Source organism: Phaenicophaeus curvirostris, chromosome 5 (assembly GCF_032191515.1).
Source record: "Phaenicophaeus curvirostris isolate KB17595 chromosome 5, BPBGC_Pcur_1.0, whole genome shotgun sequence".
Taxonomy (NCBI): Eukaryota; Metazoa; Chordata; class Aves; order Cuculiformes; family Cuculidae; genus Phaenicophaeus; species Phaenicophaeus curvirostris.
The window spans coordinates 43,863,209-43,882,957 of NC_091396.1; the positions used below are offsets into that span (position 1 = coordinate 43,863,209).

Genomic DNA, 19,749 nt, shown 5'->3' on the forward strand with positions numbered 1-19,749 from the left:
GATGCCTCTACAGGGCCCTCCTGCCCTATTTGGTGTCATCTGCAAGCCTCCTGAGGGAGTGCTTAATCCCCTCATCCAGATCATTGATAAAGCTATTAAACAGTGGCCCCAGCACTGAGCCCTGGGGGACACCGTGACTGGCTGCCAACTGGATTTAACTCTGTTTGCCACAACAGCAATGTCACTCCTAGCTTCTTGGCACTTCCTGGACTCAGAAAGGAGGAGTAGTTTTCAGTAGCAAGAGGCAACTCACAGTGGCAGATGTTTTAAAGCTCTAATCTGTCTCTTTCACCCTTTCTCTTGGTGCTTTATTTACTAATGGTGTTTCTTGTGGAACTGGCTGATCTTAAGGGCTCCATGAAAGAGATGCAAGACAATAATATCTAGGAAAGAAAGCTGCACCACAACATCTTGGATATTGTTAAAAATGCTTTAATTACTAAAATAGACATTCAGGATATTCTGTCTTAGGTTCCAAATGCCAGTGTCCTGTGTGAGACACTTGACACTCAGAAAATTGTGAGCACTGCCCACAGGCAAGGTTTACACATAACGTTGACCAGTATCAGAAATTAATGTCAGAAAGAACGAAACATAAGTTTTTAACTGAAAGCCATTACTTGTGCTTCTTTAGCCACTCATATAAGGCAGCTCCTGTTAGCGACTGGCTAAAAGATATGAAGGAGGAGATAAAAATCAGGTTGCAAGAACTCTTCTCTTAGAAGGCTGCTTAAGCTTTAGTTAAGCTAATAAATAATCTCATTGCACTAGGGTAAGTGTGAGGACTTAACTGGCTTCTCTAGATCCGCCACCTACCTTGAGTAGCTCAGATGTAAACAGCAGGGGCTCAGTTCTGCAGTTCTTCTTGTAAAAGAAACCTTGGAGCTGAGTTTTGTTTCTCTCGTGACTGCAAGATCAGGCCCCTCATAGCAGCAGTTTCCTTCAGTTAATAAATTGTGCCACTGACAAATGAAGGCCCTGAGCATTCATGTTTAATGCAACTTTGGTACTAGGAAGCAGATGCTCCAACCTAGCATTTGTAGTACCAGAGCCTGAGGCAAAGAACACAGAAAAAGAAGCTTCCTCTTCATGGTACCTGTCTTGTTCTGGACCATCCTCCCTGCAGACAAAACCAAACCCTGTTCTCCTCAGGGTTAGCGCCTACTCAGTTGGAAGATATCCTGCTGCTGCTTGTTCCTTAGATATAACTGCCCGCTTTCCCTTCCTGTTTCAAGTCCAGCCTCACTGCTTGAGGTTTGTAGCCCCAAGACTTAGTAAGAGTTTGTCACAGCACTGGCTCAGACTGAAAGAAGATTTGGATTATTATATTAGCTAGCTCTCAGGAGTAATGCAGGCTGGGCAGTAACCGCTGCATCCTACTTTGTTCTCTGGGCACAAAAAAGTTAATACAATTGTTCACTGAAAACAAAATGTGCAGACCAGACTACATACTAAGTTTTGCCAAACACTAAGAAGGGGGACAGGAAATGTTTGTGGTTGAGAAGACCACAACTACTTTATTCATGTTCCAACAGAAGCTTCTAGTGAGGAAGGAACAGAAGTTTGGTGTAACATTGAGGAATTCCCAATATAGATCTCCAAACAGATTCTGGTAAGGAGGAGTACAACTCGGATGAGTATTTCTTATTTCAAAGAAACAGCCTGAATTTACAGCAAAGTGTCAGTGGTGGGATGAGTGTAGGTAGCTCCATCTCCAACCCTTGGACTCCTGTCACTGACTGAACTTGTTCAAAAGCACAACTTTCACCCTAGTGCCATAAATCCTGAGTTATAAGAAGAGGGTAGCTTCATCAGCCACAATCAAACTTGCACTGCTGACTAAAGGAAGTGGACTAATGTTCACAGTAAGGCAATTTTTAAGTCTCCAAACTGCTTAGCAAGAATAATGAGGGTACAAGTGCACTACTTCCTCCCCTTGCTGGGAATTGCAAATCATTTTGAAACCCAGTTTGCAGAGAAGGTAGCATGAAGACAGTCTTTGGTTTTACAGGCATGGGAAAGGTGTGCTATAGCAAACAGGTAACTGCTGGACAAAGTGGATAAAAGCTTCCCTTAGTCATGGGAGCAGTACCTTTCTGATCTTATGACTGGGGTAAATTCATCTTTACTTTGCATATTCCATGGTAAGTAGAAGATATTAATTTTTTTTTATGAACTAGCCGCCAACTATTTCATGGGGTGGAAAAAATTGTCTGTACAGCTGTTTCTACTTAGGACAATGCAAGGTCTGCACTTGAAGTCTCAATGTATTTGAGCAATCTTCATGTTCTCTAGAGCCAATTAAACAAGAAAGCCATGATCCTACAGCCCAGCTTTCTAGTCTATTGATAACGCTTTATTTAAAATACTGATCTTTCATTGTTTCTCTGTGTTTGGTGTGAAAGAGGTGGCAAGCTTCACTTTAAACAGTTATTCAAATAGCTTCCTGCTATCCTGACAGAAGTCTTGGACTCCCTGAACAGCTGCAACCCCTTCACTGGATGCACTGTTCCTAAAGACCTGCTGTACATATTAAAAATAATGCCAGAGCAATGCAGGGCTGCATACACCATTTTATGGGTCCAACTCCACTATATTAAAGAGAAATGAAGTTTAAAACAATTTTAAATGGATAAGGCATAAGCAGACGAGGGATAAGAAAGTAAAGCTGTTCTGCTCTTGTTCTCCTCTGTTTCTGATGCTAATTCCACTCTCTTCCCTACTTTCATCTATTAAACAACTGAAAAAACAACTTGTTTCACCAAACTGCATTCAGAGGAAGTTCCTCAGGAAAGCGCAGGAAGTGATCAGCCCAGACTTTTCAAACGGGAAAGCCACACCTTGGATCTCACTCAGACAAAACGGGTGGTGGTGTTCCAATACTCGTGGGCCCAGTGAGTCTCTCTGGGCTGTGCAGTGCCCATTTCCCTTGTGCTAGCACTAGCTTTGACTTTTTGGTGAGCTGATTTAACTCCAGTTTGGTGACGAGAACTGGTTCCACGAAGAACCTGAGAAGCACCAGCATCAGAGGAAAGAAGGTCTTGCTGAGAGCAGAGAAAGAAACCTGCCCCTCACAGCGAAGTCAGCTATCAGATCAGCCATTTCATCTGCCTGTACCCTTAACTCCTTGTGGGTATAATGTAACAAGCATTTCTTTGGGCAGTGGAGTTTAAATAGCTGGCACTACTGCCGCAGTACTACTAGAACGACTACAGGCTAAATGCATCAAGTTATCAGCCAGACATTTGGTGTAGCTGCACAGAATTGAGAAGAGCAGCAGAAAGGAACACAGCAGTCAGGCACACATTCTGCTTAGGAAATGACTGCTGCCTAAAGAAATGCTTGCTAAGTTACAGTCTGTGTTTTAGCCAACACCTCTCCCAAAACCATGCCTGAAGTGTGCTTATTGCACGCCCCTCCCTGAAAGACTGGAGTCTTCCTACACTATATTAGCTAAGCTAACAGCCAGGTATACTTGGAACACTGAAGCTGGCAGCACCCAGAGTTGTTCACTTTTCTCTGAGTGACTGTTGATGTCATCTTTAATTTGTGTATTTAACATCTCACAAGCAAACTTAAATTATGTTTAAAATAAAAGGGGGAGGGGAAGTCACCTGCCTGTAAGTGCCAGGTACTCTGTGCTTCTAGCAATGGGATGCTGTACAAATGTGCTGGTGAATGCTGGCTTTGAGCCCCTTGTGGATACTCTGCTGGAGTTTAGGCCCTTTGACATTCAGAAGGCAACTTCTGGATCATTTATTGCAATCATGATTATAAATCATACTGTAGCAACTCTTCATTATGCACGATGCCAGTCTGGGGTGAAGATCTGTTCCAAAGCTTTGGTCCACGTTCTGCTCTGTGACTAACTCCAGCTGAACAACGTACCTGGAGATGTCAATTTGCTTTCTCAGCTTTTCAGAAATACTGAAGTCCACAGGAATGTCACAGCTCAATAGGTTAACCCCAGTGACTGCAGCAGGTGAAAGGTAGCACCCAAAGTCCAGCTTGTCTCTATGTTGTTCACTTTCTTTGTTAACTATAAAGGAAGAAAAAGAAGTTGTTCCCAACAGTTCTCTAGATTCATATGTTGTACAGATGACAGCAGCTGCACGTAACAACCCTAGAAAAACTCAGTAAATAAGTAGCCAGAAAAATGAACTAATGCATGCTGACCAGTAAGAAAAGTTTGGAAGCTAGCTTTGGGATTTAAATGTTTTTCTCACCTGTAAAAGCGTGTTGTCCCTAAACCCAAAGCCTTCCTTTAGTAAAGCAGTGATGTAAGTGAGATCCATGCATAGAAAAGGACTGGCTGACTTGTACCTCTCCATGTTATCACAGACTAGAGAAGGAAGGAAAAAAAGAGATTTTAGTAAAATAAAGGAGCTTTTATCTACATTGTACATTTGAACAGACCTCAAGCCAAAGCCTACTAAAACAAGCCAACCACTTATATTACATATGGTACATGATTCACAGCTGTTCTATAACATTGGAGAACAAACTATATAGTAATTCCAGTTTCTCTTGACTCCATAAATTCATCTTTTGTTATAGCAATATAACCCACATAGCTTTTTTCAAATCTGAATCTCTGCTCAACTGCTAACTTGTGGGGAGTTGGTTATTACTTTGCCTTTCAAGAATGCAACATCATTTGTCTTCCCTGTCTAGTCTCCAAGGATGGCTCCAGTAATGGCCTCCACCTTCTAGGTTGTCAGCTTCTTTTATCTTTTTCCAGCCGCACATGTTCAAGGACATGGAAGAGGCTATGGTCTAACCAACCACTCCCTTGCTACAGCTAACTCAGGATTCCACAGTAAGGGTGACAGTGACTGGGAAATGGATTTAGAGTCTTCTGAATCTACTGCTCCTGCCCCGTTCTACAAGCATCAAAAGCAGTGTTCACTTCTTTTTAGAAACTGATAAGCAGTATCCTCCTGCTATTGAAATGAGAAAGAGGAGCATTAATTTAGGATCACAGAACTGATCTCCTGATACTCTATAGCTAAATAAGTAGTTTGATGGTATTAGGTAACAGCTGCATCTTTACAAATCCAAAGCTCTCTCAGTTTCCAGGGAAACAAACCAAACACACTAAAACTTCAGAGCGTAATCCCCCTATTCCAAGACATCTGAGTTTCTAGGGAGATTCAGTTTAACTGAAAAATCGTAAGAATTTAGGTCCTATTTTAGAAAAAAGTCAGTCCTGAACTACATAATTAAGCATCTTCTGGTGACAAATACAGTCCACTAATCATCATGAGGATGATCACGATTCAGAGGGCATGTCTTACTCTGTAAGCTAAAGTTTTAGCTATCAGTAACATGGCAAGTTGGGAGCTATTTATTCACAAAAGCAGGTACAAAACTAAACTAAGCATTTAGGAAAAAAGTCAGGGAGAGGGAAAAGAATGCAGGAGGACCTGTCAGACCTCTGCTCCTTCCCTAGTTTTGTTACAGATTAAAAAGGATTTAAGGTAACAGACTTATAGAAGTCAGAGAGTTGCAGTTTGACAGAAGGAGCTCTTGATGCAGCAAATTCATTTTCTTTTGTACTGACATTTACGAACCATCTCTCTACTCTCCTGAGCAGAACTGAGAGGCCACTCACACTTTGTTTCCCCTCACTTCTCTTCAGTACTTTTTTCTGCAAGTTACAGGTGTTGGCTAATAAAAGCTAAGTAACAGGACACCAAAGGTATAAGTGGAATAAAGATCAAACAAACTTTTAAAAAAAGAAGTCAAACATGTTCTAGGTACTGCTTAGACACATTCATATTTTTTGTTATTTCTCATCCACACCAGTTTCCCAACTCTCAGGAATATTACCTTCTTTGGCTTTTCTTTCAAAATCTTTCACTTCCAGAACACCCCCTTGTTCATAATCTGAAAAAGAAGATGTGAGAAAATGTCATCATAGATCTGAAAGTATTAATGTTCTATATCTAAGTTCAGCCTAGAGTGCAACTCTGTGATACTGAGCTAGGAGTGAGATCCGCTGGTAACAAACAAGACAGCTGCAAGTAGAAATGCAGCTCAGAACACAAGTCTCATCTACTGAACTCTGAACATCAAACTGTTCTGATGGATACATGTTTACGCCCTGAAGGCTTTTTGTGTATTTTCTCTTTCCCAACAGCATTCCTTTTCCCTGCTCCCCATGGCTCCAGCCTCCAGGGTTTCTCTGTCTACCTTCTGGCTGAAATGCTCACACATAATGGATTATCCCAAACCAATTTACCAATTAGGTTGGTGTCAACTGCACGATCATAGTAATATGAGAAAGCATAGAAGGAACTTCCACGAATCTCATCTGGTTGGTGCAGTTTCCCTTTGACAACCTTGAGCACTTCCAAGTAGCAAGGCCTGAATCCTGTTTCTCCTGTCAAGACAAACACAGATGGGGTGGTGAGTCAGAGGCATGTCCAGGAGATGGAAGAATCAGTGACAATAGGATGAAAAAGGGAAGAAGCAAAGATTAAAGCATAAGAAGAGATGAGAAGAGCTTAAAGATCACTCCTGTAATCCAACATGGCATCTGCATGCAGGCAAAGACTCTAGAGCACCAGCATCAAGTGGAAGTGCTCAGAGCAGATCACAGCAGCAGCTGAAATTGTGATGAGCAACCCAGTGTAGGTGCATGAAAACCCTCCTCCACATCAGGCAAAACTCTCATTGTTATGTGCTACGGTCTGCCGAATCTCATTTACATTTGCTACCACCTGCTAGGTAAAACTTTACTTTCCCTCCCCGTCACATTATCATTTTATCAATTCATTCCACACACACCAAATCTGCGACTCAAGTTTCATGTTTCCTGTTGCAAAGCAAAGCAAGATCAGTCACCAAAGGGGTCTGTTTGAGTCACTTGATGACAGCAGCTTCACCCTCTGTATGCAGCATTAGGGATGGGATCTTAAGAAACAGTTCCACACTTTGACCTTCAAGTTATTGTACCCTCACACAGCCTGAGGTTTTGCACTTAGCTCAAAATCTCAGAAAAAAAAATCTCTTGTTTGCACAAGTAACTCTTAACATTTCCTATAAAGGTATCATTTCTAATAGAGATCACAGCCACAATATGGAAAGTACTGACCAGTTGCTCTCTATAGCTTCAGATTTTGATTTGGCTCTGTCAAAAATCCACACCTATGACTGGACAGGTATCCTTCGTAAATCAAGCTAACTATTGGGAGTATTTTCCAAGGCAAAACTCAGATTCTGGAAACAAGACTTATCTTACAAGAAGCAATAAGTCTCCTTAGTTTACCTTCTTTGTTGCCACCATATCGGTATTTCACTCCCCCAAAGTGCCACTCTGCCTCCAGTTGCTTTGGCAAACAAGAACTGCGGAACATTTGTCCATCCACAGCTGGAATGAAACCAGAGAGGAAAGCAGAAAGGATAAAATTTAACACAGTTATTGATCAATATGCAGAACCAGAAAAGAAAAGGCTGAAAGATCTTCATTAAGGTCTTTAAGCAATAGTATGGAAATCTGAATCAATGGATGCTGCACATTGGACGAGCCTTAGTCTGGAAAAGCTGTGTCCATTTTGTCATGTAAGCTGTAGAGCAGCTGGACTTGCTATTTATTAATGAGAGATAAATGGTACAAGAATATCTGGATTATGGCTGTTCACCACAGAAGACAAGAAACCAGAGAGGTAATAAATGAAACACACAGATACAAATACACAAACCCTAACATGCAGCAGGTAACCAAGACAAACAAAGTAACTGAGCAACAAATAGAAAAACTTCTAAGACGCTGATCAATGGCCGCTACAGGAGCCACTGAATGTGTGACTCTTGAAGGGTTCAACCAGAAATACTGTAACTGATAAGAAGAAAACATGATTATTGTGGCCAGCCCAGGCCTCACAGAAAAAGTAAACAACTAACAGAAAGGTTAAGGGAGATTATGGGACTGTGCAAGATTTACTAGGGGATTTTTAGGGGAAGGGTCAAAGGCAGAGAAAGGAGGAATCAAGGGATCAGGGAAGTGCAAATGTGGGAAAATGGAGGGGATGGTAAAAGAAGGCAACCACAACTAAGTAGAGGCAGCTGATCAGTATGATTTTCTGGCTGAGTCTAGTGATCAATCACTGCAGTTTGTCCTATCTGCTTCTTAAATGCTATTCCCAACTGTTTTCAATTAAGTACGCTCCAGTAATTAACACAAGTCCACCTAGCTGGCAAGTAAGAATCCAGAAGGTGGAAAGACCCCAGGTCCTGGCTAGAGACTGGACAAAAGGCCCAAAGTCTGGGCATGAAGACTAGGAGGACTTAAGGTCTGGGTCAGAGACTGGAAAGACTCAGCAGTGTAATTATGCATTCATGTTTGATTGACAGCATGTGATGCTCATAGGCTTCAAGCTAGGCTAGTCAGTGAATACAGCAGGAGGTCTGGGGGAACACAGCATGCCAGGCAGATACCAGAGAGACCTATAAAGTGGGCTTGGCCTAAGAAGCAGTCCTTAGGAAAAGGATCTGTTCTTGCTGTTTGTATTTCTGTGGATGCTTATAAAGCATGTAAATGTGTCTTTCTGGCTGCCATGTCTGTACAGTGTTTATAGGTCCCCATGTGTGCATTTCTGGAATTTGTACTCAGACTCATTGTTGGCTGGACCTGGAAATAGGTAAAAGCAGCTGACCCACAGGACAACTCCTTAACAAGTGGTAACCTGTTTCCAGACAGATCTACCCCAGCGAACAGAAAAAAACACAAGATAGAGAAGTGAAGACATAGGAAATGGGTTGCTGACACAAGACTAAGTCTAACCATCTCTTTAAAAATCTTGTGTATTTTACCATATGAACACACCTTCCATATTCATAGCTCCAAGTGTTGCTAGTCTGGCAGCTTTTAGTCCAAATCCCAGATAGCTACAAACAAAGACAGACGTTAGTTTTAACTCTTGCACATCTGGTATGCTTCACCCATAGCCTCTTCTTACATCCTGAAATACCCAAACTAAATTTCCTTCCTCTGCTTCCCGCAAGTTTTTCTTCTCTAAAATAGAGTTCACTTTGCCAGAACTGTTCCAAGTACCAAGAGTGACACAAACCCAAGAATTATGAAGAGCTGTAAAATGGGTAAATCTAAAATTCCAGAAAGTGGTTAGAGCTGATGTGACATTTCTACAAAACATTCATTAAAAGCAAAAATACAGAGTCTTAAAAACAAGGGATAAAGAGGGGTATGTGAGGAACATGGGGAATACAATGTCCATTCTTATGTCACACACAAGATTATACATTCTTAGGGCAGAACTAATAGGAAACTGCAGAACTTTCCACTAAACAAGAGCTGTGCCTTTGTGTGAAATATGTCTTTGTGTGACTCCACAGACTATCATTATACTCATTACAAGCCAGGATGGGAACAGCGTTTATGAGAAAGTCATTACATGTTAGTGGATTCAGCAACACAGACAGATTAAAAACCTGTCAGCCTCTCAATCTCCTCTCTGTATTTGGCTATTCATCCCTTCAGTCATGTCAACACAAATGCTTACAGGATGAAGAGTTAAACTAACTGTGTTTACTGTGTTAAGCTAACAAGTTTCTGAGATGTCTGCAGTGAAATCCAGAGTTACCTGCATGACTACAGTCCAATGAGAACTCAACCAGGAAGCTTCTGGCTCCATCATCTTCTAGGGGACTATTTCCAATCCCAATCATTTTAAATGATCTAACGGACTGTATTGGTGAATACAGAAATCAGTTATATCAGTAGGAGAGGAGCACTATTAAACCAGCTTTGCTGTCAGGTAAGCGTATTTTGTAACTGGCTGAGATGACAGACTTCACCCCACTAGTAACCTGCTGAGACCAACTCTCTAATTTATTCCTGGCTGAGTTCTCATTGGACTGTAGTCATGCAGGTAACTCTGGATTTCACTGCAGACATCTCAGAAACTTGTTAGCTTAACACAGTAAGCACAGTTACATTATTACAGTCCAAGTATCCCTTCCAATTAATTTAAGAATCTGTTGTGCTCTATGGTCTGTGTCAGCTGCCTGTGGTTGTCCCTTATCCCTCTTTGGTTTATATCAATCTAGGTTTTACTGTTTGTCCAGGTGCTGATGAGACGTGCCATTTCAAACTAAGAAGGAGAAAGTCTCAGGAAGGTTGTCTTTCCAAATCTCTGACCAACTTTAGTTCTGACTACTGGCATGGTATCTGCCTTTCTGCTTGGTCCAGAATATTTGGCTTGCATCCAGTAATAAGAATTCCCCTTAAATGTAGTTGACTCATAATGCTCCCTCTTCATTTGACAGACTGACGAGTACACCCTTGTAGTGATACTAACCATGATCCTGGAACGTTTCCAGCCAACCAGCATCATGTTCCACTTCAACTAATGTTTCAAGCAGATAAGAAAACTAGTAAAAAAAGTCATAGTCCCAACAGCTGATAAAGTGATGAGACGCACCACTTGTGGTTAGCTCAGGCTCTGCAGAAAGACTGTTGTCCCTGCCAGAGACAGCAGCCTTTTTGCTTCTTACCTGTGGGTATAGAGCTTGTAAGTGCTATTAAACATTTCAAATGAGGTAAGAAAATCCCCAGGGGTTTCCCTCAGAGTTTCCTATAAGTTAAATAAAGAAAAAATCTTTTAGTTTTTATTATGTAATAAAAAATAACCAGCTTTGATGTATTATCACAGATATACCCATTGGGATTACTACACACTCATGTGACTTGCTTTGAAAACGAAGAACAATTTTCCAATGGTGCCTGCTGCAGTCTTACCTGCAGCTTTTAACACTGAGTTAATTTACATGCACCTTTATGTATAACGTATAACAGCGATGTGCAACAGGGCAGGATGCTGCACTAGAAGCACTATTAACTTTTGCAAGTCAGAGCAGACATGTCAATTCAGGAACTCAGAAGAATTAAAAATGCAAAGTAAACATGACACATTTTCACCATGTTTATGCTGATACTCAAAGAAACACTTTGACCACCCATTCTCAGTCTTAGAGCTGCTTTACCTCCTGGTTTAAGTGCTTTCCTCTAAATTAACCTTATGTCTCATTGCCTCCAATTTTCTTCATTCCACAGCCTTACTGCTGTGTGCGCCTCCACCCCACTGGTACTCAGTCCCTACCTTCTAACTGACATATTCTTGTAGATCTGAACTAGTTTAGGGCTTATCTGCTGTTCCTTTGTTTTCAGTCCCTGAGGTCTCAATCTCAGTTTCTGTCTTTCCTCTGCTGGTGACCCCATTTTCCCATCTGTTCTTGTCCCTGTGCATTCAGACGCTCTCTGTTACTCCAGGCAAAGCAGAACAACCTCAGAGAGGACCGAAGCTGCAGAGTCCATGTAGCAAACACAGCAAAAAAACACCACATAGAGCTAGAATTGTAGAGTCCTAGTTCAACATTCATACAAGAGCAAACATGCGACTGCTTTAGATTGCAGAAAGGGTGAAAAAACCCTCTGCAAACAAAAAGGATTAAATCCCTGCTTGTTTTGTCAGATGGAAAAAAAAACTCTTCAGAAATATACTGAGCTACGTATGTACTTTTTTGCATGAACTTGACGAAGCAGGTGAGAAGCAGATGTAGTGTACAAGCAGGTAATGTAAACCTCGATTCCACACTGCTTTAATTTGTGCCTTTGGCCCTGTCAGCAGCAAGCCCTCAGAGCCCTTCCCTGCAAGGCTCTAGGAACTGTGAATCCCGAGCTGCAGTTCAGCCTACTTCACAGCTCTATTTATTCTCCAGAACCCTGACATGCAACACCCTTTCCTGTTGGTCCAGTGCCCACTTTAGCAGGTGTTATCAACACAAACCAGAGGGTGAGCCTAGAATACTTCAGGCTGTGCTGAACAGGATAAAGTTGCACATCATGCATCAACATAACCCACCACTGCAGAACTAAAATATCCTGATACGAAAACCACACATTTTCTGTCTCCAAACACCCTTTGAGAAATCTCAATTTCTGTAAACAAAAATGTTAAAGGATTCCTTCAGAAAGGACAAAAACAACTTCACAATATCAAGATACAGAATTATATTTTATAGTGGCCTTCCAATACCCATGTAAATTTCACATGCAAATTTTAGACTTGGCTCCCAGTTTAAACTGTTTCTAAAGAGCTATAGAATTCCTGACAAATCCAGCAGAGGTTGACTGAGAGGCAGAGAGGGCAATGCCCAAAGAAAATGAGAAGAAATCAATAAGGAAACAAAGAGGGATTGGCAGTGTTATCAGAAAGATGTTTGCCCCATGAGACACCCCCCTCTACCCTGTCTCTGGCCCCACTGCATTTTAGTGAGGATCTGCTATCAGACTGGAATGGAGTAGGTAACTCAGAGCAGATCCTAAATTTCATGTAACATGCAAGAATGTTCCCTGGAAATGTTCTAGCATATACTGACTTATCTGCATTAATGGGGTTTTCCCAGCCTGGGTCTAGAAAACAAAAGCTGGTTTTTTTACTCATTTGCTTTCTTTCTTTTTAACTCATTGTTATCCAAGCTCTTTCGTCTATGAATGCCTATCAGCCAGCTGCTGACATCAAAGGGAGCAAAAAACCAGATGTTCTGAACATCACATCTGTTCTGCTTGTACCAGTGCTGACAAAGTGATGTCAGAAAGTATAGCAGTGCTCAGGTCTCTCCACTGGCCCTGCAGTCCCAACCCACACATTTGCAACCACTCCTCACCTCAAGTCGTGGCAGGAACGTGATTTGGGTTGAGGCTCCTCCCAAGTCCAGAGTCCCAACAGTATCCTGGTTCTGGCCAGACAGCTGTCCTGCGAACAACACCACGCTCAGAACAGCCCCAGGGGCACAAATGCTAAAATGTGGATACTGCATGTATGTTCAAGCGACCAACCAACAAGTTATCACATTATCACAGCAATACAGGAACGATGAGTTGGCCTTCAAGTACAAAAAAAATCACAGAGAAAAGGCAAGCAAACAGAAAGTATTATAAAGACATCAATGGGATTTTCATAAGACTTTCTTCCTTGATTCCAATTTCACCTCCGAAGCGACAAAAGCTGATAAATCTCTACATATCCAGCAAAATCTGAATGTTAGAGACAAAGTATATCCTGTAGAAGACTGCCAGTGAAAATACTTAAATTCTGTGACCACCATACAGCTGGTCAAAGAGCATCAGGAGTCGAAGGGCAGAATCGCCTATTACCATTTCTCTTCACCCAGAGCAGCTCTTTTACTTGCTCATATACTTACTAGGGTACTGATTTTCTTCTCTCTTCAATAGACTGCAGTCCCAGAACTCGTTGGAGCCAGTACAGCTAAAGCACCAGCACATCCCCATTACTTTACTTTTGTTGCGCAGTTCACAACTGGATGAACACTGTGAAACCTTGTTCCCCACCTCCTAACAGATTAGTAGTACTACTCCTCTACACACCTTAGAGAAACCAACCTTGCCAGTGCCTCCCAGTCCCAAGTAAATCATGACACCCTCTGGATTAAGACATCTTCTTACTATAGGTGTAGCTCACCCTCTGAAACAGACTGCCCAAGCAATCTACTGCTTTAGCACTGATGCCACAGCACCAGTAAAGCAGGACATAGTAACCAAAGCAGAGAAACCTCTGCCAAAGTGGCTCAAGTTCTTATTTAGAGAAAAGTTACACTGAATTACCTGTCAAGAAGTTCACAGTGATCCAGGCTAAAATTCCTGCAGAGAGTGAAAAAGGAAAAGTCACCACTGAATACTCCCACAACCTCCTGCCCACCCCTATCACCCTTTCACGTTATTTATTTACCTGAAAATCATTAATAATTCAATGTAACTGCCCCATACTTTAGAGATTAATCCAAACTTACAATTAAGTGATATGATGAATTATTAAAATCTCATAAGATGGGCTGGATAGAACGTTTGTAATATCCATGCAACTGCAGTATGCACAAATCACATATATTCTCCAAGCAACAGACAAAAGTAATGAGCTGACATGATGCACAAGCTCCCTTGTGCACTTTCCTCCACCCCAGCACTTTAATTCTTAATCTGAAAACTGCATGCACATCGCTCTGTGTTTTAATGACGTTTGTGTATTTACACTATAGACATAGTGGCAACCAGTAAAAAACAAACCACTCTTCCTTGATTGCAGTGGCCTCTTGACACTGGTGTGATTCTCATGCAAATGCAGGCAAATGTGACAGCAGAAGAGGTGGGATTTTAAAATAAACTTTGGCACTCTACACTGTGCTCTATGATGCCTCACTGGTCCTGCTCTCTGTAGTACAACACTCATCTCTACTATAAAATTCACTTGTTAATCCTAGTGACATACTATGTATTGCACCGTACATCATCGAATACTTGTAGACTTCACGTTAATTCTGCTCTTCCCTTAGCCCACACAGACAGATTCTGCTCTTTAATCTTCCTCCCATTTATTAGTTGTTTAAGTGTCACGATAATTCCTTTTGCTCTCCTTTAACACCTTCCAGACTGGCAATATCTGCTATAATCAAGTGTTCAGAACTGAATTTAACATCACAGATGGCTCTTATCAGGCACCCATACAGAAGGATTATTATCTGGCTATTCTCCAAGGTAATATGTCTGGATACATATCCAAAATGTTACAGAGGTCTGTTACGCACTGCAAAGTCATCACTCACTCCAAACACACAACAGATTTCACCTTTTTGCTGTATTTTAGGTTACTTCCTTTGCGACTTTACTAGCTGCATTTTTCCAATCAGACTTTTTTTTTTAAAATTATTTTATTATGTATTTCATTATCTAACTTCTAGTACCCGCCAATTATCCTTCCTTCTCCTCCAACATTCACAACGCTTCCAGTGTTAACCCAAAAATCAATGAGCTAATCATAAGAGATTATTTTTAACGCTGATATTAACAGAATTTACTAGGCACTTTCTGTAAGCTCCCTAGCTTGGTATATATTGTCAGGTAACCTTTCAGAGGTGGATAACATCTTTTTTCCACCAGTTCCAAAGAGCAGGCTTCAGCTGGTTAGCCTGCATACTTATTTCTAAGATGAGGTCCTCTTGTGGAACCTCAGAAGGTTTTGGATGAACCTTCATCTAGCTAACTCACAAAAACTCTTCGTGTTTCTGCATTTTCGGCCTAACAGATGACCAAGTAATCGAAATCTCCCGGGAAAACAAGATTGAAGTGTTTCAAACAGACCTAAAAACCTTTCAGTTTTTTCCCTCAGTTTAGTGACCATTTATCTTTCCCTTTTGTGTCCACAAAATCTCTCTCTCTTCCCTCCACTTTTCTTTGCTCTCACTTTTTCCTCCTTCTAAAACACACCTTCATAAGACCCGTCCATGATGCTAACACTGTCCTCTGGAACAAGAAATGGTGATTCCTCGAAGACTTCTCTCACCTAAAAAAAGAAATAATTATTAGATTCCTTAGTCTTAAGAGTCTTGCTCTGCTCCAATGGTGGAAAGTTTTCTTTTTCACAGCATTATAAAATAAGGCAAGTGTCTAGAGTAGACAAAATTCTTCTTCTTTCAAGGGTCAGGAAAGAAAGAAACAAGTATTGTAAATATTTCCCCCCATGCCTTCTATCCATGTTATGGCAGAGGATTTCAGGACCACACAAGAAAGCCCGTAAAGTCTGTGAGCTTCATGCCATCACAGGATTCCAGCCACTTTTCATAGCTGAAGTTCTCTTATGCTAAATAAAATGGAAAACTGAGTCATGACACGCAAAACAGGGAAAGCAATACTAATGTATCCAAAAGATCTTAGTATTACCTCTAAAAGCAGAGCCTGAGCTTTCTCTTCTGACAGCAAGCGCAGTCCAGCTGTAGCTTTTAACACTACAGGGGTCTTCTTCCAGAGATGAGGTGGAACAGCATCTATGGCCATGTCCAGCAATTGTTTGACAGTTTCAGCACCCTAAAAGGAAAAAAGATGTTGTCTTTCTTATAGTTTCCTCCTACAAGTCATCAGAAAATAGGCCTCCCAATTCCCCCTCAACACTAGTGAAACCAGTATTCAATAGCAGAAGGTACCTCACCTGCACCCATGATGAGGATAAAACCTGTGCTCGACATCACATAAGAACCTTAGAGAGAATGTCTACATTGGAAGGAAAAGCGTACTCAGAGATCTATCTTAGGCGAGAGAAATGTCATTGCTTGTGGAAAGTATTATTTGAAAGGATGGAGGGAGGCAAGAGAACTGAGTTATCTGACAAAACCAGACATCTTGCAGTATAATTAAACTAAACGGTACAACTACGAACTGAAGCTGCAAAGGCCAGGAGGAAACGTGTAGATTTCACTCATGGATTATAAGAATTTCAAGTGTGTCCATAGGAAGTAGTGTAATTAAAATGCCAGAATGGTTACCTCATGAAGTACAAGTATCATTGCTGGACTCTTAGTTATTTACACCGCTCTAACAATTACAGCTTGGCATCAGAAATAAACATTCTGTGAAATTTCTAGAAATGTCTTTCAGGGTGAATTCCTCTCCTCTCCTACCCAACAAACAAGACGATTCAGTGAAATCATGGGAGATCTCATCAAAGTTTAAAAAATCCAAAAGCCATTCCTCTCCCATAAAGCTCCACAGTCAAATTCCTGTAGCAATGAATGCAACTGAGCAAAATGACAAACCTGACCTGCCCCTACACTAGACCCCAGTTCCAAGACTGCTAAAGCACACATGGTAGAGTACCCAATCTATCATTTCTCTGGCACTACTTTTAGCTTGTGAAAGGGCTTACTGTCAGGGCAAGGGATGTGGAAAATGGCAACTTACTTACTTCAGGACTGGCCCTGAAGTAACACAGGATTATTTTAGCACTCTCAACAGAGGATCACAACAATGGGATTATTTTAGTGCTCTCTGCTCTCTTGCTCCTCTCTGACTCCTGATCCAACACAATGGCACGAAACGAGTGCACTGTGCACAAATTCAAAACCACCCCCATTTGTAAATAAAAAAAGCTGGCCCCTAACTTCAATTTCTTATTATAATTATAAATGTATGTGTTAATTAATATTAATGGTGGATGATGGAACTGTCCAACTGTGTTTTGAGAAACTCTGTATATAAACAAAACAACAAAAGTCCTGAGGAAGTAGAATAGTAACTACCTGTACCTAAATTATTTTTCAGCTAAAACTGTAATCAACTATTCCAACTGAGCATGACCAAAGCGAGTCCTACGCATCACTAAGCACTGGCCTCCAAGCCATGGTTCCAAAGGTAACAGTAAAGAATCAAAACAAACAAATCACTAGAAGTCTGATGATAGAAGCAGAGAATATATTTAGAGAAATATTAAGGCCTTTCTTAACCTAAGTGTGAGTGCTTCTTTATTCTTCTCCTTCTCCATAACTTATTAAAAAAACTAGCCTTTGTAGATCTGACACAAAAGAAAGTAAACATTTTTAAGAGTCAGAGAAATGAACTCTTCCTGCTTGCCAGTGTAACATGACTAAAAAATGCCTGCAGTCTTACCTCCTTACTATTAAACTAAACAAATAAAACCAAAAAATGACCATTTTGAACTGTGAATAGCACTGAAAATTTCAACCAAAGCAAGAAAACTAGGAAATTATCACTAAATGAGACAGGAGTATATATTTACTCATATTTGGAGTAGTTATAGGGCAAATAAACATTGAATATGGATGCTGCAAGAGCAACAAATCACTTGGTCTTTGAAATCTCAAAAGCACGTAGTCTAGTTATAGCATTTAAGCAATTAATTAAGCCATTGTTCCACTGATGAAATATGTAAAACAAAAGCTTTCATTTCATTGTGTATAAATTAACTCACAAAAGCAGAGCAACAAGTTTAGAGAGTCAGCAGCAGAACCTTTAACTAACTAATTTTTAACTAACTGTCTGCAATTACAATTAGTAACACTCTAACTGCTTGTTAGAATCCAACTGATATTAGCAGAAGATGAACAGAAGTAATGAAGGAGAGCCTTACCTTTTCAGGCTGATCAGCGTATGCAGATAGACCTGGCTTCACAGACTCAAAGATTTCCCCTTCCAATTCTGGAAGGCTTTCTGTACAAATGAAATATTACATGAAACAGTTAACAACTTGAATCTTTTTCTTTAGTTTCAAAAAAGTTGCCTGTAACCTCTATAAAGTGACTATCCTTGATTCCCCTTGCAAACAATACTATTCCCTTCCCAAACCAAGCACTGCTCTTTCACTTCAGGAATGTATTTAACAGAATGTTGGCCTTGTAACCTCCAAATTTACAATTAATTTATTAAGAACGCATTGTTTTAACTAGAAGTATGTCACATTTGTGAACTTCAATGAGTTACAGCAATGGAGTATGACTGTTGCCTAATCTTGATAAAACTGAAATACTAATTCACATTAAGACACACACAGAGTCAACTTCTGCTTATCCTTAGGTAGTTCAACCAACTCACAAGCACAGAACAAAGCTGACTGGGCTCAAGCATTTGACTGCAGAGCCAAACAAGTGGGAGAGCAGCTTGGGTCTAGAACCTATCCCCAAATACTGTATATTACAAGTCACACTGAGTCAATCAGAGGGGGACCTTGTACCTGTCCTTCCAAACTAAGGCTGAAGTCATGTGAAGCCATACAGTTACAGTGCATGGCCCTGAAGGGCTTATTAGCAGAGTTCTACCAAGTGGCCTTCAATCTCTGCAAATTTTCTGGCTCACTGTCCCCAAGCAAATTCACTCTCTTGAATCCGGTTGTGTGTGCAGTCAACTCGGGTACCTCTGCACCATGTCAGAAGCAGGTACGCTGGTGTGTGGTGCATCTGCACACATGAGTTCTCCTGGACACGATCCAGGAGAGTCATGGAGGTGCTTATGACTCTTTATTTACTACTTAAATTTGCAACAGAATGTGACATATAAAACCACATGCAGAATTTAAGTATCTCTTAATATAATTCAAGGTAACATGCAAACTGCCAAAAGCAGCACAAGCCTCTTTCCAGCTCAATGAGACCTCCTTTAAACACCTGCATAGATGAAAATCTTTCAAAATTCAGAACTCTCAAGTATACTTAGAATTAAAACTTAGAATCTCAAAAGATCAACAAAAAGATATTTTCGCAGCAAAAACACCACCACAAGTGGATGATAATCATCTACCAGAGGACCTTCTGAAGGGTAAACTGTAAAAACCTTCAGTTGTTCTCAAATGCAGTGTTGGAATAAAAACCCCGCTTTTGGGAAGTTGGAACCTGAGTCAATGTACTCCCAGTGCACAAACTGACACGGGGCTTTACCTGGGCTCCTCTGCACAAAGGTGTAAATGTGAATCCGGGTTCCAGTGCTTCCTGCATCAAACATTATGCCATAAAAAACGTTGGCTTTGGCATTTATAGGGCACACGTTAAGTGGAAGGAAGTCCTGAAACCACATCCCCCTGTTCAAATGGGAAAGACCAAAGGAGAAAGAAGAAAATGCCAGTGCTAGAAGGATAGGAAGTCTGGAAGAAGCCATCTTGCCAGGGCCCATTGCGGCAGTCAAGCGCGGATCAGCAGTCACAGAGCTGCAGGCGGTTCTGTAGAGGAAACAAATGCACGAATGGAAATTACCAAGAGCCTTCTCCATAAAAAGTCTGTAGGAAAAAAAAAACAAAACCTCTCTATACATACACATTATGCCCTCTAGATGCTTTTTAACACTTTGTCCAAAAGATGCGGTTTACGGCACTTAGTGTTACAACTGCATCTAAGTGATTTGTTCTTTCAAAGTAAATGTTTCTCCATTACGTA

At 40.9% G+C, this 19,749-nt stretch overlaps 1 protein-coding gene across 1 annotated transcript; it reads right to left on the reverse strand.

The window, feature by feature from the left end:
* Positions 1-3,484: 3,484 nt before the first annotated feature.
* Positions 3,485-19,535, reverse strand: ENTPD5 (ectonucleoside triphosphate diphosphohydrolase 5 (inactive)). The gene is made up of 13 exons (XM_069858487.1): positions 19,258-19,535; positions 17,958-18,037; positions 15,758-15,901; positions 15,305-15,380; positions 13,649-13,684; positions 12,691-12,779; positions 10,519-10,598; positions 8,831-8,892; positions 7,274-7,375; positions 6,245-6,385; positions 5,833-5,889; positions 4,227-4,342; positions 3,485-4,039 (listed from the first exon to the last, which is right to left on the reverse strand). Exons 1-13 carry the CDS (start codon positions 19,487-19,489, stop codon positions 3,953-3,955), a joined length of 1,302 nt encoding a protein of 433 aa, XP_069714588.1. The 5' UTR covers positions 19,490-19,535; the 3' UTR covers positions 3,485-3,952.
* Between the last annotated feature and the right edge of the window lie 214 nt (positions 19,536-19,749).